Source organism: Alternaria ethzedia (assembly GCF_023757985.1).
Source record: "Alternaria ethzedia strain BMP 0044 chromosome Unknown scaffold_20, whole genome shotgun sequence".
In the NCBI taxonomy this organism is placed as follows: Eukaryota; Fungi; Ascomycota; class Dothideomycetes; order Pleosporales; family Pleosporaceae; genus Alternaria; species Alternaria ethzedia.
In genome coordinates this window covers 229,076-247,424 of record NW_026056213.1, presented here as the reverse complement: position 1 = coordinate 247,424, position 18,349 = coordinate 229,076, and the positions used below count along the sequence as shown (strand labels likewise).

Here is an 18,349-nt window from a genome sequence, read left to right as displayed (position 1 = left end):
ATGAACCAGGCTAGGCAGGGCTTATCACGGCCATCCCTGCAATGCGGCGTGAGCAGCCCTTCCCTCACGTTCTCGCAGTCCCGCCCATCAGTCCAGCATATCGCAAAACACATTTCCATCAACCAACGCGACCAATAACCCCGATAATTCATCACAACGGCGGCACTCGTGGATAACGGATGTCGGCCACCGTTCGTCGGTCTTCATATGTCCCTCGACAGTTTACGGGAAACCTTACGCCAGGAGAAGACAAATGAAGCCGCGTAAGTCAAAGTCCACGACTATCCATCGCGTTTGCAATTTGGCCGATGGAATCGACTAAATGCACCGATGCGACAAGGAAAAATCGCTCGTTTTAGTTTATTTGCGTGTTGTGGTGGTGCTAATTCAATGTCCCCAGATTCACATCCGCGACGTTGGAGCGCCATCTCCGGGCACTCTGGAAGGTCACGGGCTGCTGCAATGCCGCTCTGAACGGCCACCAGCCCGTAGCAGACGACTTCGTCTATGGCGAACCTGACGAAGAGGAACGTCGTTTTCTCGACCAAAACGACATCTCACAGTAAGATGCCTCCTGTCCCTAGTACCATGCACCTACTCGTCGCCAATGTTCACGTTGTCGTCGTTCCACTCTGCTAACACGGTCGCGTCTCTAGAGGTCGACGCTTCAACGATGCAACGCTGCCCTTCCCAGTGGCCGTTACTGACCATCAGCCACCACTCCCTGCTACCCTACCCTTCCAGAATCCAACCAAGACCTTCACCAAGCCGTCGCCATCCCCCGTCGTCGGCACCCCAAGCCTCGAAGAGCAACTTCGTGCCGCCTCAGCTTCGCCGTCCGTTGCGACGCAAACCTTACCTTCAGTCGAATCGTCATTACAAAGCGACGTTATCCACGTTGTCCCCCGCGTAAAGGCTGCCTCACATGCTGCATCGCCCACTACAGAAGATGAGGTAGCAAACAATGCCCAACCCGACGCGACCCTTGCTGTCCAGGCTCCAGGCAATCAAGAACATTCCCCTCGCGACAAAACTACGGTCGACCCAAGTGCTGTTGCATCCCCGACGGCCGACGACACGAATGCTGCTACCCTCCCCGACGGATCTTCGTCGAGTGCCACCACGGACGCCAAACCGAAGCCACCACAAGTCGTTCATCTACCACCAAAAGAAATTCAAGAGGCCAGACTGCAGGAGACGGAGCGAAAATTGGACAAAGCTGCCGAGAAGGAGCGAAGAGAAGAGGAACGGCTTACCATCCCACCCACGAATGCGCCCGTCGACGTTTCTTCCCCGTCATCGACCGTCGGGCCCTACTCCCAAGCAACACCGCACGCGCAACACCATTCGCCTGATACCAGTCCTGATTCGGAGACTTACAAGGAGCGCAACAACGTCCCGTTGCCAAACGACGATGTCCTCGACCCCGCCGCGCAGCAAGTTAAGGATGACCACGAGCGTGCTCTGCACAAACGAATGAAAGAAGCAAGAGAGAACGCCCGAGCAAGAGAAGATGACTCCCCTACACCAGACATCGAGCAACAGATCGAAGACGAACAGGCGATACGGTTGGCGCGCGATGGGAAGAGTCGTCTGAGCGAGTCCCAGCCCTCCGGGGACGTACATTCGTTGACGGAGGGTGTGGACGGCGGTTACCGTGCGGCAAAAACAGAAGAAGAAGACTCGATCGGAACAAAGACTGTTCATGATGTTGCCATTGACTCTTTACCAACTCCAACGACCGTTGCCGCGGAGCCTTCGACTGTGGACCGCGACAATGCCGACCAAGCCATCGACCACCAACAGGCCTCTCCTACCGCCGACCATCCCACACCTCCCGCTGACATCGATATTGAAATGCGCGACGTACCATCCCTGGATGCACAAACAACGACCTCGCCCCAACATCCAACATCCCGTCCCGGGCGTATGACTACCCGCGTCGCCTCTGGAGCAATACGACAGAAATCTGTCTCTGAAATTATAGCTGAGAAGGCAGGACCGAAAGCCATACCAACCCCCCGCTCAAGTAATCATTCGGCATCTACAAGTCCTCCAAGACCAAGAACAGCTCGCAATAAGTCACAAGAAGTCTCGACCGTCGTATTCGCCAAGAAGACACCGACACGGGCATCGAAAGCCCTGCAATCGTACAACGAAGATTATGCGTCGCTCCAAGGTGCTTCGGAAGATTCGAGCCGAGATTATCTAGAGGGTCTTTTCAAGTACCAGGCTCACCACCCGCCTAGGTCTGTACCTCTGCAGGAACTTGTAGCATCTGCAAGGAAGACGGTGTCGACGGCTGGTACGCTTGCGATGATTCGTGAACATCAAGACTACAAGATTTTGAAGAGAGTGTACCAGTTGCAGAATGCCAACCGATGGTCCTTGAGGCAACTCCAGAAAGCCGTCGAACCTGAGCGTCCATTTACCCACCAGGATCAAGTGCTTCTCGACATGAAGTGGATGCACACAGACTTCAAGGAAGAGAGGAAATGGAAGAAAGCACTTGCCGCTACTTTTGCGGAATGGTGTGCCGAGTACGTGGCCAGTACACCTGAAGAACGATCAACGCTACGGGTCAATGCATGCATTCCAAAGTCGGCTAGGCGTGCGAGCAACGACGAGGAGATGAATGATGCTCCTACGCCAGAGCTTGTCCACTCGAGTACGCACGAGACGGAGAGTGAGTCATACGGTGATGAGGACGATGTACTTACTCCCGTCAACGCCAGCCCCCCTACAGGTCTATTCTCACTAGGCTTCAACGACGTGGTCATGAAGATCGACCGCACACCTGCCAGTGATACTATGTTCCGGGAACTGCCTCTTTACGACCCGATGTTCGAGGGCTCCAGCGACACCAACCCGTTCTCTCTCTCAGAGCCACCCATCCTTCCCGTTTCCAAGTTCGTCACTGGAAAGCTGGTCTCGCAAATACGAGGGCCACCCAAGAAGCGTAGCAGGTATGACTATGACTCTGAAGACGAGCCGTCTTCGCCGCCTAGTCGATCTGGTACGTCAGCCGAACATTCAATGCCATCCACACCAGGTCGACGCCTATTCTGTCGCAACGACTTACCGCCGGAAATGACCAATGTCGCCTTGTTCAACGCGGAGAACAAGCATGTTCGCGACCGACTTCAGGCTGCCCATCAATTCAGACCACCTACAGAGTTCAACATGCCCACTATTGCCTTCTTCGAAAACCGCACGCCCTCTCAGTGGCTGTGGGAAGAAGACCAAAAGCTACGGGCGTTGGTGAAAGAGTATACATTCAACTGGTCCCTGGTCTCTCAGCAGCTTTCGTTACCTTCGATGTTCGTGTCCGGATCCGGTCGACGAACGCCATGGGAATGCTTTGAACGCTGGGTGCAGCTTGAAGGTCTTCCGGCGGAGATGTCCAAGACACAGTACTTCCGCACCTACCAAAGCCGACTGGAGCAAGCCAACAAGACCGTTTTCGCTCAGTTCCAGGCTCAACAGCAGCAGCAACAGCAACAAGGCCAGACCCCAGGTCAACCGCGCAGAAGACCCACGACTACGCCAATACGAGTAGAAAGAAGGCGAGAAAACAGACATCTCGCTATCATCGATGGCATGCGTAAGCTGGCCAGAAAGCGCGAGTCTGCTGCCCACAAGCAAGCGGAGTCTCAGAAAGCCGCTGCGCTTCGAAAAGCACATGAGCCTGCGCCACCCAAACAGACAACCCTAACGCCCCAAGAGTTTAGTCGTATGAAGTGGGAACGCGAAGAGAAAATGAAGCAAAGGCACATTGCGCAGGAGATGATGGCTAGGGTAAGAATCATGTCCCTACACGATGAGTACACCACTGACGGAGAACAGCAACAAATGATGGCGCGGCAGCAGGCCCAAATACAGGTGCAACCAGGAATGGCGAATGGTGTGAACCAGATGCAACGTAACGGGACACCCGGGGGCACAAACAATGTTCCTCCGCAAATGGCTAATGCGTCTCTGCAACAGGGGCAGAATGGCCCGGCAATGGCGGCCCGCGCACACCAATCTCAACAGGGAATGCAAGCTAATTTTGCTAACGGCAACATGTCTGGCATGTCGATGGGCACACCGGGCGTTCCCCAAGCACAAATGCAAGGCAACATGCAGAACACCCAGCGTATGGGACCGCCGGACCAGATGCGCATGGCCATGCAAAGAGGCCAATTTAACGCTACGCAACAACACCAGTTCCAACTCCAACAGCAACAGATCAACATGGCTAGCAATCTTACCCAAGGGATGGGAATGAACGGTATTCCTAATGCGAACATGATGACACCCGTTTCCAACCAGAACGGTGGAATGAACGGGAACATGAACAACTCCATGAATGGGATGGCAAACACCGCTGGATCCCCACGAATGAGCCAGGGCAATGGTAACATGCAAACACCGTCCCGCCCCCTATCGAGTGGGCACATGCCTCAGCTCCTAGCTTTCCAGAACCAGATCAAGGGACAACATCCGGAATGGACACCAGAACAAGTTTCGAAACAGGCCTCCGACCACCTCAACCGTTACCTGGCTAAGCAACGTACGCAGGCATCATTGAGTCAGCAGGCAATGAGCGCAGCAGCTGGATCGCCTGGCATATCTCCTTCTCCGCAAATGGCGAATAATCAGTATTTCCAGCAGAACGGTAGCATGGCCAACGCTCCTCAAACAAACGCGGTACAGAATTATCAGGCCCAATTGGTCCAACAACAACGGCTGATGGCAAGACAGCAGGCTGGCAGTCCTGGATTGAACGCCCGACCACCTAGTCGGAGCGCCACGCCTCAGAATCCACAGATGCAACAAAGTCCCGGTATGCAGCAAGCACAGATTAACCGGTCTTAAGGAATCTGATTGGCAAAGAGAGCGCCTCTGCGAGGCCCCGTCACCCTTGGCTTGTATATAATTTTAATGTTCCTGCTTAGCGTTGTTCTTCTAGCGTGGGAAAGTCTGGTTTTTTTTTTTTGCGATGTGTGGGCGTACCCATGAGAAGCATGGTGTTTGTGGCGTTGAATGGCGCTCACGCAGTCGCTCAAGGCAGTGGTTTGTATTAGGGGAAAACTCTTTGTGTCGCTTTTGCCAGCGACACCCATCATGTCTTGGTGATGGGCCTCCGAAGCAATATGTAGCTGTCTGAATATCATGCAACTCGAGCATAACATCGAGATACAAACATCTTTGAATCGCGTCCCTTGCCGTGTACTGAGGCGACTTGTGGACTGTGTGGCTAAGCCGCAGGACCTGCCATTGGTATATATTCCAGTAGGTTTCTAAGGTCTGCAAAAACGGTTGGAGATTGAATTGTCGAAGATCGGTGCTCGGCAGTCGACGTGGAATGTAGCGATGGAGAAGCTGATGTGGGCCCGGACCACATGTTGACTAAGCTGCGCGAGGCAGCTGAAGGCGGTGGGTGAAGGCACAAAGAACGTCGAGCGCGGAAGTCAACCTCACCTCCGCAATCTTCCTCAGCGGCCACCACACGCCATCGCAATCTTGCCACAGCTCCTCCGACTCGAACCAACCGAGCGCTGATTCTTTCGTTGGTTTTTGGGTTTCCCCACTGCTACAGCCGTCGCGCACCTTCCTCACTTGCGATCGCAATAGGCGTATTCATACATACGGACAAGAGTAGATAGGCATAGAGAGGAGAAAGACCCGACAAAATGAACGCGCCAGACAGGTATGCTTCATCTTTTGCAGTTCATCCTCTTCAACACAGTATCTCTGTACGCGCAGTCCACAGTCGACGATGTCAGTTCAACACCACGGTGACGACGAACCTACACGGCGCGTTCGCTGCTTCCACCACGAGCGCGTGAAAACAACGAAATGACGCACATTCCTATGGGCGCACGACACTATCGCGTGACCACGAGAGCGCGCTGCGCCGCATATATACACCCCCGATAGCAAGAGCATGCGACACAACGAAAGTCACGACTCTACCACGCCCACGCCCCGACGAACGAGACGCTCGATACCCCCAACCAATGAGCGACAACCCAAGCACATCCTTCTCCTCGAAGATCGGCCAACTGATAGAGGAAAATCCAAACTGTGCACTGCGCGACAGCTCAAAAGACAACCGGCATGTAACGCACAAAGCTGACCACGACTACGAGAACAGATTCGAGCTCTTCCTGCTAGACGAAGGCCAGCAGAAAGTCGAGGAAAAGGCCGAGACACGTATGTAGCACTTCACCCCATCCCTTCCATGCACACTCCCTCCCACCCATCAACTAACAACCCTCGCACAGGCGTCCCCAACACGGCCGTCTTCACCTTCAACAAAGAAGACCACACGCTCGGCAACCTCCTCGCGCAGCGGCTCCTCAAGAACCCCGCCGTCATGTTCGCCGCCTACAAAGTGCCCCACCCGCTCTTCGCTACGTTTGAACTGCGCGTCCAAACCGACGGGTCTATCACACCCAAGGAAGCTGTCATGGCGACTTGCCGGCTGGTCATCCAGGATCTGTCGAAGCTGAATGAGAGCTTTCAGACGGAGTGGCTGGGTAAGAGGATTGTTAGCGAGGGTGAGGCGGAGAGGCAGCAGAGGGAACAGAATAACTTCTGAGTTTGGGCGCTTTGCCATAGTGGCTACTGGGAAGCTCTTGGGAGATGGAGTTGTGGGTTGCATATGTTAGGCGTTTTTGACTGGTTGATTTATTGGTTGTTATGACGATTCAACAAAAGGGTTTTGATACCGTGACTTACATACCCTATAGAGCTGCGAACAGTTTGGACAAAGAAAAACAAAGTGGCTCGTCTTCTTCTGACTTCACGGTTGCTGTAGATCATTGAGTATGAGAAAGCTGTTTGGTACTATCATAGTTTTTCGTCGGTATCTACGTTTTACACACGGAGATGCTAATTTACTCATCATCCAGATCCGACCAACGTCCCGGTAGTGGCTTAGTGGCGAGCTCAGCATCATCTTTCGAAGCGACATGATTTTCGTCGCTAGCTGGTGTACTGCCCGAAGCCTCAGGCACATCCTTGGACGCACCTTCATCCTCGCTCATGACAGCGCTGTTAGCCCCACTAACCTTCTCCTTCTGCTCTTCTTCCTCCTCAGCCTCCTCCCAGCTCTCCGCAACTTCAACAGGTACTTCCTTCTGTTTCTTCTTCTTACTACTCAAGCTGAGCACCGCAAACCCGCCCTTGTTCCCGAAGGAAGTTGTCTTTGGGAGCTGGCGGTTTGGAACACCCTTCGAGGCTGCCACTTCGCTCCAGCCTGAACCGGGGCCTACATCAGACTCTTTGCGGAGAATGTTGAGTGAGGAGTCGAGACGCGCAAGTTGCATGCTTTTGCCGATGTTTTGCGTGGTAAGAGCTTTGGTTAGCGGTGCCTGGATCGATTCGAGCATGGTCTGCATTTCGCGTTCTGGAATGCTGAGCCGAGCTGCTAGAGGTGGCTTCAATGCTACGGCTTCGCTGGGAAGGAAGGTGACCTCTAGCTCGCATCGGAACGACGTCGTTGCGAGTACGCTCTTGATGATGGGGTTGAGCTCTTCGATAGTGAGCGCAAAGCGAGGGTTCAAGATGAGGAACGCGTTATAGGGGTCGCAATTGGTGTTGCTGGGCTTGGGGCGTAACGTGGCAGTGGAAGACACTGCTGGTGCTGGCGCTGGCGCAAGACGTTGTTGAACTTGACGAGTTCTGGCGCAGTCTGCTAGTGTCCGCATTGGTGCCATGACGAACTTGGGGGTCTTGAAAATGGCCACATGTCGATGCGGTTCTGGATCCATGCTCTCTGAGTCCATGCCAAAGTCTTCAGCCAGGTGGTGGATGAAGGCGCGCTGACTACGGGGCATTGGCTTGAATCGAAGACGCTTCTCATCTGGGTCGGCAGCGAAAAGTCTAAGCTGCTTCTCCTGAGTCGCTGCCCAGGTAGAATTTTGCTGGTACATGTTCAGTGTGGCGTCTGAGTATGGAATGTGGTCATTCTGGTGCTCCGGATCAACGTTGAGTGCAAGTGCTAGAACACGATTACGCTCTAACCTTGCGCACTCTTCGTCGCACTTGAGCACCTTCTTCTGGTTGCCATCTCCGTTGCGCGAAGCATTGCATTTGGCCTCTTGCTTAATCCTCTGGCACTCGCAAGTAACAAAGATCTTGTGGGGACACGGTTTCTCTTCTTTGCAGGGTTGAGGGAAGTGACAGGGTGCCAAACACGGATGACCACAGGTATTCAGCTCTTTGCCACAGGCCTGGGTACATGGCTCTTCGCACTCTCCGGGTCGATGACATTGCTTTTGACACTTGTGTGTGCCACACTTGAGCGTACGCCCGCAGACTTGGCCACAGCGTACCTCGGTCAGCCAGCATGGCTGGTTTTTGAGAACACTCTTGCCACATAGACATGGCTTGGCAGTAAGGAAAGCGCACTTCGGACATGGCTGGTCATCCAGGTGGCAACTGTGGTCCAGCTGGGGATGACCGCAGTCCTTAGGTCGCTCGCACTTGAAGCGACACGGTGGAGGTTTTGTACCGCATGGTAATGGTGGTTGTAGCACAGTCCGTCCACAGTGACAGCTAAGCTCATCGAAAATGGCATCGCGACATGTGCCACACGGACCCTTATGACACAGTTCCTGGCAGCGATGTTCGGGGTTGCCGCACTTCAGTTGTCGACCACAGCTCCGCGTGCATATGTGCTCGGCCTCAAAGTTCTCGTGAGCCTGGCGAGGAGCCGAATTCAAAGGCCTTCCTTTACGGCGGTTCGACTGACGTTCCGCAGCCTTCTTCTCTCCAGCGCAGCAGTGCTCGCCGCACTCGTGGCGCCCGCAGTTCAGCGAGACTTTGCAGATACGCCTGCACTGGGGAGGCTCGTCCATGCCTTGGTGGCAAATGGTCCGGGATGATGTGCGTCCACACCTACATGATATATCAACCGTCTTCAAGCAAGGCCGACATTCGCCCTGGTGACAGAGCTGCTCGCACTGGTGACCACATGCGAGTGTTTGACCACAAGGTTTGTCGCAATTGGGGATCGGATCTTCGCAGGTTGTGCGTGGGTTGCCAGACATGTCTCTCAAAGCGGTCTTGCCACAAGGACAGCGGTTGACTCGGTCTGGAGATCGCGGACAATGAGGCGCTTGCGTGTCCTGTGAATGGCATGCCATCTCACAAATGTGCTTCCCGCAATCGAATGAGCGTCCGCACTGATTAGGGCACTGGAAGGATCCTATCCAGGTCTCTACTGTGGCAGCACCGTCTGCGGCGACATGGGACTGGCTGCTCTGCTTCTCTTCTGCCCGGTCATGACATAGAATGTCTTTTTGTGTCTGTCCGCAATAGCAACGTGCCGGCACTCGTACCTCGCAGGCACCACAAGGACCGTCGTGACAAGGTCGATCGCATCTGTGCTCACCACAAGACATCAGTCCTCCACAGACATCGCCGCAGCTCCAGCCGTTCTCATAATCGGTATCAATACAGCGGCGAGTAACAGATCTCTTCCCACAGAAGCAGTGTTGCGTGGGACCCATCAAGCCACACGGAGGACAGGGGCCGGCATGACACGTCGAGCCGCAAGGGTGTGGACAAGGCTTGGGGAGAAGTCGGGGTCGTGAGCAAGTCTGACCACACGAGAATGGTGGCAGACCGGGTGTTGAGCGCGGATCCAGCTCCTTCTCGCACCAACAGTGGAAGTTCTTGGGTAGAGTATCCTTTGGTAGGTTGCAGCCGGGGCAGCGCCATTGCCTTGGAGGAGGCGTCTCTCCGTCTTGAGTCTGCTGTCGCGCTGCAGCCGAACCCTCGTTTGTTGACCACTTCTTGATGCAGCCCAGATGGAACACAGTCCAGCATGTTCTGCACGACCATACCCCCCGTGAACGCCTTGTGACGTCTTCAGTGCAAATGGCACATTCGTAGTGACCATTATCGATATCCTCGTGTGTCCTGGTGGCGATGTCGGGCGCGGTGGATTTGGGTGCTTGCGGCTGCTTCTGGCGCGGCGGTCGTGATTTGCGAGGGGCGATGGGTTGGCCTGGCTGGAAGGCTGGCGCATCTGCTTGTAGTCCTGGCGGAGGTTCTGAGATGGCAGATGCCGCATCGTCCTCTGCAGTCAACTGTCCACCGAATTGACGGCCACCAGCAGCCATGCGCTGTGGAAACCGCTCTGCGCCGCCTCTTGCCCGGCCACCTCGCGCACCGCCACGTCCGCCTCTTCCACCTCGATGCGCTGCTTGTTGCACGGATGAGGGCACAAATTCGAGGGCAGCCGCATTGGGTTGCGACGGCCGTCCACTGTCGGCCTGGCCTCCTCGCCCTCGTCCTCTACCACCTCGCCCGCCGCCCCTCTGTGGCTGCTGTGCTGCTTGCGCCTGTGTTTGCTCTGCTTGCTCTGACTGTGCGGCCGTGTTCGCGTTTGTATTTCGGCCTCGTGGTCGCCGCCGTCCTCGTGCGCCTCTAGAGGCATCGGATGGGCCTGCGGCAGGTGGTTGAGGTGCAAGTGCAGGAGCCGACATGTTGTCGATTGGATTGCGGCAGTTTCGAGCGCTGGCCAAACGATGGTGTGTAAGCGTTGAACCGCCGAGGGTGGAAAGGAAAGATTATTGCTGCAGGCTCTAATAAATGTGTGGCCTGCTGAACTGGTAAAGAGAGGGCGGTCGCTTTGTTGCTATGGTGGGATTGCAGTGGCGAGCCTTATACTGGGGAAGGTGCGTGAAAGGACACTAAGAAAGGCAGTTGCAGATTATGCAGGCGCGGTGATGAGTCAAGGTCGACTCATGCGACGGAGCAGCCGGGCGCCGACACGTCGGGCTTTGGAGGAGCGCGTGAATTGATTGCTGCTGTGGGAGCTGTCGCTCGCATCGGAAATTCCATGGGCGCGTCATACCCAGGGTCCGGCCAATCGAGGCTACGGCTAGTTCCGGGCGCCCATGGTCGCCGCGTTGGAGCTTCACAGCGCGAACAACACCATCGCCCGCCGACCACCCACGCACCCGCACCCGCCCCCATCATGGTCAAGTCACTCGTCGGCGCCCTCGCTCTGGCAGCGCTGCCCTCGGCCCTCGCCTTCCGCAACACGTCGCCCTTCTTCCTCTTCTCCACGGCCGAGTACGCCTCCGTCACCGCACGCCGCGCATCCTGACGTCCAAGCTAACAGCTGCAGCCTCCTAATCCCCAACAACGACGCCGCCATCGCTGAGTCATCCGAAGTCACCGTCGACATCCTCAAGGCCCTCGAGCACTGCCCGACCAAGTCGTACATCATCATCGAGCAGGATGGCGTTTCCGCCGCCGACTACGCAGACGGACGCGCCATGCCACAACTGAGCCAGTACATGTCTGGCCAGCACTCCGAAGTCAAGTCGACTGTGGCGATTCCCGACGTTGTTGGCACTGTCGATGCGGGAGCCCTCGCCGACCATCTGGTGTCCAAGTGTGGGCAGGATGGTGGATTCTTCGGGCGAACAACCAACCCAGTGCGCCCAGGCTCGCAGGCGTTCCGCATCGAGCAACTTCAACGCGATGGTAGGCAGTACATACTCAGCATACTTTACCCGGGCTGACCAGTGCAGACACCAAGTTCGACAACCTGATTGTCAACTCGGCCAAGTCCCAGGACTACACCTTCATCTACATCACCACCCCTCCCACCGAGGCGCAAGCCAAGGAGTCGCTCGAGCACCACACCTACGAGATGGAGACCTCCTTCCCAGAGTCCGTGCAGATGGAGCTGAAGCGCGATCTCTCTTCGCATGCCAAGCGGGCAAACTCGACGGAGGGCGGCCTGTTCGAGAAGTACCAGTACTTCACACCCGGCATCTTCATGGGATTCGCTGCCATTATCCCGCTGTTCCTCATCCTTCTGGTCGGCATCCGAGCCCTCACCAGTCTCGAGGTTTCATACTTCGCCTTTAGCAAGGAGATGGGCCCCAACGCGCAGAAGAAGCAGTAGAGGCATTTCAGTGGATAGAGAACTTGTTAGCGCACAATGTATATCCTGTAAGTTAGTAGGCATGATGGACCGGCGTTTGGATTTTGGATCTGTAGCGAAATACCAACATTCTGTTACCCAGGATTTGCCTGTACCTGACATCCTTTTCTACTGATAACAGGAGCCCTGCATATATCGCAACCAGGCATGCGCATAAATCAACGTTGGCGGGCCGTTCGGGCTTGCTAGACTGATGATGTTAGTTGATCGGTTCCCCAACGTTTTACCGAGAACTCAACACGCCGGAGTACCACCTACGTGCACAGTCCGCGCTAGGTCAGGCCTCCACGGGTACACGAACAAGGGGTTCCCATCCGATGTGTGGCAAGCATTCTGGGGTAAAGTGTATATGTACAGCTTTCTGTATTTGAAATTCAAGTTCACTCTTCGACATCTCACCGTTGACGAGTACACAAGTCATTCAAAGACAGGCCTAGTGTCTATCAAGGGCTGTTACTACGACCCTGAAAAGCAATACTCGCACACATCCCACCATGGCCTCTCCAACGCCGATGGACATCATCATCTTAGGTGGTGGCATAGCTGGCCTAACAACTGCCCTCTCCCTCACAAAGTTCGCGCCTGTTTCATCACCACCAAACATCACCATATTCGAGATCCGACCTGAGCCTGCGACAATCGGCGGTGCCGTAAACCTCACACCCAACGCTCTGCGTCTCCTATCACATCTAGGAGCTCTCGATGAGATCCGCGCCAAAGGATATGGCGCCGAGTGTCTCGCAGTCGAAGTCTTCGACCTCTACACCAACGTCAAGATAGCAGAGAGCTCATTCAAAGGACCAGACGGAAAGGGATTGGGCGACCCTCCATTTACTGCTTTGCGAATCACAAGAGGAGAAGCACTCAAGGGAGTGCTCGCCGCCATCGAGAAGCAGCCCAACATCAAGCTCATCTGTGGCAAGAAAACGACCAAGATCAGCGAAAGCGACACCAGCGTCACCATCGACTTTGAAGACGGCGGAAGCGCAACCGCAGACATACTAATCGGATGCGACGGCATCCACAGCGTCACCCGCCTCAAGCACGTCGAGCCCGAGCGCAAAGCAATGTACAGCGGAATCTGCAACGCCTTTGGCTTTGCCCCACGACGCAAGATGTCCGAAGACAGCAAAGACTACGAGCCCACGCACTTTGACGTCAGCGGCATGAACTTTGGCCGTCGCGGCATGATGCTGACGTCTTTCCACGACCAAGCCCGCGAAAGCATCTACGTAGGCGCACTGATGCAAGTCCCCGAGATCGCCGACCGAAACGGCTGGAAGGCAGCAGGCGCCGATGCACAAAAGACGCGGGACGAAATGCTGGAGCGGTATTCTGGTGCTGCGAACCCGCAAATTGCGCACTGGATTGAAGACGCAGAGGGTTTGTATCTCTGGCCTGTGTTTACGCTCTCCAAGGGAGGCAAATGGGCTACCGACCGCGTTATGCTGATTGGAGACTCTGCTCATGCTATGCCTCCGCAAGGCGAGTCGACGGGTATCGTGTTTGAAGATGGTGTTTTGTTCTCGCGCTGCTTGGGCAAGTGGATGGAGAGTAAACGCGATGAGGGTGTACCGGTCAAAGAAGCGTTTGATGCGTACGAGACTCTGAGACGTGCTCGTATCGACACTGCGTTCGATGAGAGTCAGAGTGTGGTCAAGACGGTGCAGGATACGCCTTGGTAAGATCTCCCATGTACGGACTGCGTGTGAGACATACACTGACTTCGTACATCGTCATTTTAGGTTGGGTCACAAGATTAAGATGAATGTTGTACCGTGGTATCTTTGGTGGACGAGGAGCTATCGCGAGAAGCATTTTGTCGAGGATGTTACGACGTGTGATATTGGGTACTGATAGGCTGATGCCCTGCTTGCACGAAGTGGCACAGTGTTCCACTTCAGGAATCCGGGTCGAAGTTTTTTACTCAAATCTCACATGGCCCGCTCATCTTCTTTACCTTGTCTGCTTTTCGACATCTGATCTTGCATCTTCATATCGGCCGACTCTACTTTCATCGCTCCCAATATCGCTTACAACGCTCATCCCTTCCTCAAACGCCACCAAAATGTCTTAGTATTGTTCTTCAAGCGCGCTCGTCCGTTCATTTAAAGTCCATTCGATCGAGACTGCGCCATCTCCGAGGGGCCAGACGAGAAATGCAAACTATATAGAGAGCTCTATAGGCTTCTAGTGATGCTCCAGTACAACATTCCACAGCCCTTCAAACTCCGTCTCTTGAAACAAATCTCCAAAGCCGTTCTTTGCAAAATGCGACCCTTCTTCGACGCTACAGAATTTCCCTCTTTCCGCTTCTCAAACGAATCAAGTTCGTACCGGATGTTACGTCTGAACTGCACGCTCAGCAACCTCAGTCCTGTTGCGAGTCCCGTTTCAACAACAACCCCGACCATCGGTTCTATACCCCACATCCAGCGAAACGATTCAGCGGTCACTACACCAGTTCTGGAAACTACAAAACCGATTGACGACAAGGTCATGAAGGCCGAAGTGAGCGCTGTCTAGTCAAAGACTATGCGAGATAGACAAGACGCGATGACTTGGTGTTGAAACAGGAAAACGAGATTACGGCCATACTTTCTACGAAGGAAGGTAGAAACATGTAATATTAGGAAGAACCACCTGTCCAACGTTTGCACAATTATGCCCTGCTACCACTGTAACGTCAATAAATAGGTAAAAGCACGAATGAGAGAGAATCATCCCTCTCTTCGCAGCCCACTACAACCCACCTCACCACCCCATCCCACACCCAAGACAACAACACCCACCACAACCCACCCGCCATTTCCCCATGCAGCAACTTCCCCAACTCTCATCGATCACTGCAACACAACCACCTTGATCCATGCTCACACTGCACAGCGCAAAAAGGCGAGAAAAAGCGAAAAGCGCGACACTCGCTCTACTGCACGGGATGCGCACGCGCAGCGCACGGTCATTGGCTGCGAACTGGGTTCCTTGTGTGGAAAGAGTGGATTGTCACACCGGTATACTTACCTCCCGTTGTTTGGCGAGTCGTGTGGTGAATGGGTTGGCGGGTTGTTCCCTGTAGGGTGCTGTATTGAAGGAGTGGAAATGGGTTAATTAGGGGGATGTAGTGTGGTGTGTGGGTTGGGTTGGTGGAATGCGGATGACGGGTGAGATCTTGTGAGGGAAGCGGCACGGGATCAAGCCCGAGGGGTAGGGGTGCGTGGGTCCGTGGGAGGAGGGTTGTGCATTGCCGTGTCTGCTGCGATGGAGCAAGTTTGGGAAGGTTTAGTGGAAGTTGGGAAGGATAGGAAGGTTTCATAGCAGCTTTCTTAAGTAGAAGTATTTGGTGGTTGTGTTGTAGAAAGGCGTTCTGCGGCTCCGCATCAAGCGTTGGTGCATAGTTGTACCAAACTCTCAACAAAACCGGTGCTTCTCTCCATATCTCTCTAGACACTTGCACTCAAGCCGGTATCGTTAATCAACATACACAACCGACTCCCTCAAACCCAACGCCCAGCATAAGAAGTCGTATACCTACATCGCCGTCCACAACAATCTTCCCTTCCTGCTTCCAAAGTTCACCCCTCAACACCCGCCCGTGCCACACGGCTGCATGAACGGCCCCCGATTCCTAGCAACAACCCACTACTTTACCAACGCCGCGCCGTCGCCCCCCTCCCCCCAAAAAAGGGTCTTTAGCGCTTCATGTGATCGCATTTTGCTGCATAATCGCAAGGCTAAGTATACGTTTGCAGCCGTTCCAGTAATCCACGGTTTGCTATGTCAGACTGCCGTATGCGGTAAATGGCCCCACTTTGAGCAGGTCGGTTGGTTGGAGTCGGGAGGAGACGCGTGAGTTTGATGTTTTGGGCTTATAGATGCTGTAAGGGTTATGCAGGTGGTAGGTCATTGACTTCGATGTTGTCCGCGACGGCGCTGACTCGTTGCGTGCGACTGTCGTTGTCAATCGAGGATGCAAATGGGGAGGCTTGGCGGTTAAAAGTACCTCGGCAGCAGGTGGAAATCGTGCAGCAACGCGTCCCATTTTGACGGACGAACGAAGAACAACTTATTTGTCTGTTGTCAAGTGTTTCGTTCACGTCTCCGAAGTTGAGAAATAACGTTACGCAGGCCTGTGTAGAACACTGAACACAGGTTCTCCTCATTCGTGGTGTTCTTGCTGGTATGTTTCTCCCTCGAAAAGCTTCATCACTAAGTACCTACAATCTGTGGTGGGTGCTCACACAGTTCAATAGCATACAGAGGAACGACCCAGCAGAATCATAGCTACCAAACGCCAGAAGCAACATCACCAACCATGGCGCCGAAAAATCTTCGCAACACATACACGCCGCCTTCGAGCCCACACCTCAAGCCCATCATCATCTGTGGCATCGTAATGGCCCTTGCCGCTGCTCCTACCCCCGCCATACTTCATCCTGGCAACCTCAACTCACCGCTTCCGGAAAACGTTGCTACAGCTGGACGATGGATTCAGACTGGGTTGTTCTACTTCCTCTATGGCGCACATGCAGTCGAGACACTCATGTTCATGAAGAGGTTGAAAGAGCACGGCGTTGGATTTCTGAGTGCTGCGTGGTTCAAGTGGGTAGCGACGTGTTTTGTCGGAGGAAAATTCTGCTTCGAGCACTTTGATCGTTTGGTGGGAAAGAAGGCTTAGACGGAGGTGGAGGGCAGATATCAGACAGTAAGAGAAGACAAAGATGAGAATGGAGAAGGCACTTTGAAATCGAACGGAATTGTATTCAGTAGAAGAGGATTCAGAAACTGAAAGTATACAGGCGTGTAACCCACTCCTTCTCTTTGACAGGTAAACTCTCGATACCTTTTTGCTCAATTTCAGCAACAAAGGACGCTTACGTCTGCGTTGTGTTCTTTCCGTTCAACACATCCAAGAAAGCTGTGTAAGCAGGCTTCTTCTGGAAGTTGTCCGTCCAGAGCAATGCAGATCCCTCACCGTTGAAGGTGCCAGGAACCCAGGAATACTTATCCGCAACACCCTAATCACGACAAGTTAGCACATATACTCAAGCCATGGTAGATGAAGGGTGAAACAGCTGAAACTTACCCAGATAGTCATGCCGACACAGCGTTGCACGTTGATACAACTCTGAGCAATCCTCGCCCAAGCCGCCGCCGCATCTGTCAACTTCTGCGAGTTACTCGGCGTGCGGGATCGTACGTCCAACTCGGTGTACGCAACATCAACACCAAGATCAGCGTAATCCTGAAGTACCTTGGTCAACACCGCTGTGCTGGGCGTAATGTCGCTCTGGGTGCCTGTAGGCTCAGACACCACATGGCCCTGCAGACCGACGCCATCGATCTTGACGCCCCAGGATTGCACGAGCTTGACAATGCGGAGGGCGCCTTGGTGCTTGGCCGAGCCGTATTCGAGATTGTAATCGTTGTAGTAGAGTTTGGTGGTTGGGTCGGCGGCAGCGGCCATGCGGAAGGCGATGGGGAGGTATTGTTCGCCGATCACGCGGAGGAAGACGTTGTCTCTGTTTGTGCCGTCTTCGTTGAGGGCTGTTGGTAGTACGTCAGCTGGGTTCATGTCTCTTGCTCTCACTTAGTGTTTGTACCTTCGTTGACGACGTCCCAGTGGGTGCATTTCCCCTTGTATCTTCCCATGACTTGCTTGATGTGGTTCTCCATTACGCCCATCAAGGTGGCGTTGTTGTTGATTTGGTTCACCCAGCCTGGCAACTGACTGTACCAGACTAATGTATGGCAGCGCATCTATTGTACCCGTCAGCTCTAATTACTGCCAGAGTTGACCTGCAGTGCTATGATGGATATCTTACCTGCTTATTGTTCTGGGTCGCAAAGTTCGCAACAGCATCTGCCTGTCCCCAGTTGAACTGGCCCCGATTGGGCTCTGTGGCGTCCCACTTCATAGCATTCTCAGGCGTAATGGAACCGAATTCCGCACTGCGGATGATGTTCTGCTCGGTGTTGTCATTGCGGATGGTTAAAGAAGTGCCGATGTAGGAACGGCCTCGCGCTTTCATGGCCGCATCAAGCGCTGTAGCTGTCTGCTGGCGAGGGTCGAGAGGCGTGCATGTGGCGATGCTGGCCAAAGCCAGAACGGTGCTGAGGGTAGAGAAATGCATCTTGGGTATTGGCCGTGACTTTCATGGTGAAGACTTGGGTGGCTCTATATATCTGATCTGTGACCCGGATGTTATACGATGCCAACCGGGTTTTCTATCTGATGATCTCAAAGTACGATGCAAATACCCGTCTTGACATGTGTCTCTTAGAGTACTACACCCGTACAGCTAGCTTCCATAGTGTCGGTCATACTGGGCAGATCTGGCTCAAGAATGTACCCGGTGTAGAGCGCATGTGCACCATGTAAGACATATC

The 18,349-nt window shown here is 54.2% G+C and overlaps 7 protein-coding genes across 7 annotated transcripts; 5 read left to right on the top strand and 2 right to left on the bottom strand.

Annotated features, from left to right (window-relative positions):
* Nucleotides 1-207: 207 nt before the first annotated feature.
* Nucleotides 208-4,860, top strand: J4E87_007380 (uncharacterized protein; the record flags this gene model as incomplete). Its single annotated transcript, XM_049378976.1, has 3 exons — nucleotides 208-263; nucleotides 401-562; nucleotides 657-4,860. The coding sequence occupies 3 exons, from the start codon at nucleotides 208-210 to the stop codon at nucleotides 4,858-4,860; spliced, it is 4,422 nt and encodes a 1,473-aa protein (XP_049231246.1).
* Nucleotides 4,861-6,005: 1,145 nt separating this feature from the next.
* On the top strand, nucleotides 6,006-6,589 carry J4E87_007379 (uncharacterized protein; the record flags this gene model as incomplete). The annotated part of the gene is made up of 2 exons (XM_049378975.1): nucleotides 6,006-6,201; nucleotides 6,273-6,589. 2 exons carry the CDS (start codon nucleotides 6,006-6,008, stop codon nucleotides 6,587-6,589), a joined length of 513 nt encoding a protein of 170 aa, XP_049231245.1.
* A 298-nt stretch (nucleotides 6,590-6,887) lies between these two features.
* Nucleotides 6,888-10,487, bottom strand: J4E87_007378 (uncharacterized protein; the record flags this gene model as incomplete). The annotated part of the gene is made up of 1 exon (XM_049378974.1): nucleotides 6,888-10,487. One exon carries the CDS (start codon nucleotides 10,485-10,487, stop codon nucleotides 6,888-6,890), a length of 3,600 nt encoding a protein of 1,199 aa, XP_049231244.1.
* A 494-nt stretch (nucleotides 10,488-10,981) lies between these two features.
* Nucleotides 10,982-11,923, top strand: J4E87_007377 (uncharacterized protein; the record flags this gene model as incomplete). Its single annotated transcript, XM_049378973.1, has 3 exons — nucleotides 10,982-11,079; nucleotides 11,135-11,496; nucleotides 11,544-11,923. 3 exons carry the CDS (start codon nucleotides 10,982-10,984, stop codon nucleotides 11,921-11,923), a joined length of 840 nt encoding a protein of 279 aa, XP_049231243.1.
* Nucleotides 11,924-12,456: 533 nt separating this feature from the next.
* Nucleotides 12,457-13,819, top strand: J4E87_007376 (uncharacterized protein; the record flags this gene model as incomplete). The annotated part of the gene is made up of 2 exons (XM_049378972.1): nucleotides 12,457-13,643; nucleotides 13,708-13,819. The coding sequence occupies 2 exons, from the start codon at nucleotides 12,457-12,459 to the stop codon at nucleotides 13,817-13,819; spliced, it is 1,299 nt and encodes a 432-aa protein (XP_049231242.1).
* A 2,455-nt stretch (nucleotides 13,820-16,274) lies between these two features.
* Nucleotides 16,275-16,637, top strand: J4E87_007375 (uncharacterized protein; the record flags this gene model as incomplete). Its single annotated transcript, XM_049378971.1, has 1 exon — nucleotides 16,275-16,637. One exon carries the CDS (start codon nucleotides 16,275-16,277, stop codon nucleotides 16,635-16,637), a length of 363 nt encoding a protein of 120 aa, XP_049231241.1.
* A 196-nt stretch (nucleotides 16,638-16,833) lies between these two features.
* XYL1_3 (NAD(P)H-dependent D-xylose reductase (XR)) lies at nucleotides 16,834-18,093 on the bottom strand (the record flags this gene model as incomplete). The annotated part of the gene is made up of 4 exons (XM_049378970.1): nucleotides 16,834-16,977; nucleotides 17,046-17,506; nucleotides 17,563-17,686; nucleotides 17,785-18,093. 4 exons carry the CDS (start codon nucleotides 18,091-18,093, stop codon nucleotides 16,834-16,836), a joined length of 1,038 nt encoding a protein of 345 aa, XP_049231240.1.
* Nucleotides 18,094-18,349: the final 256 nt, after the last annotated feature.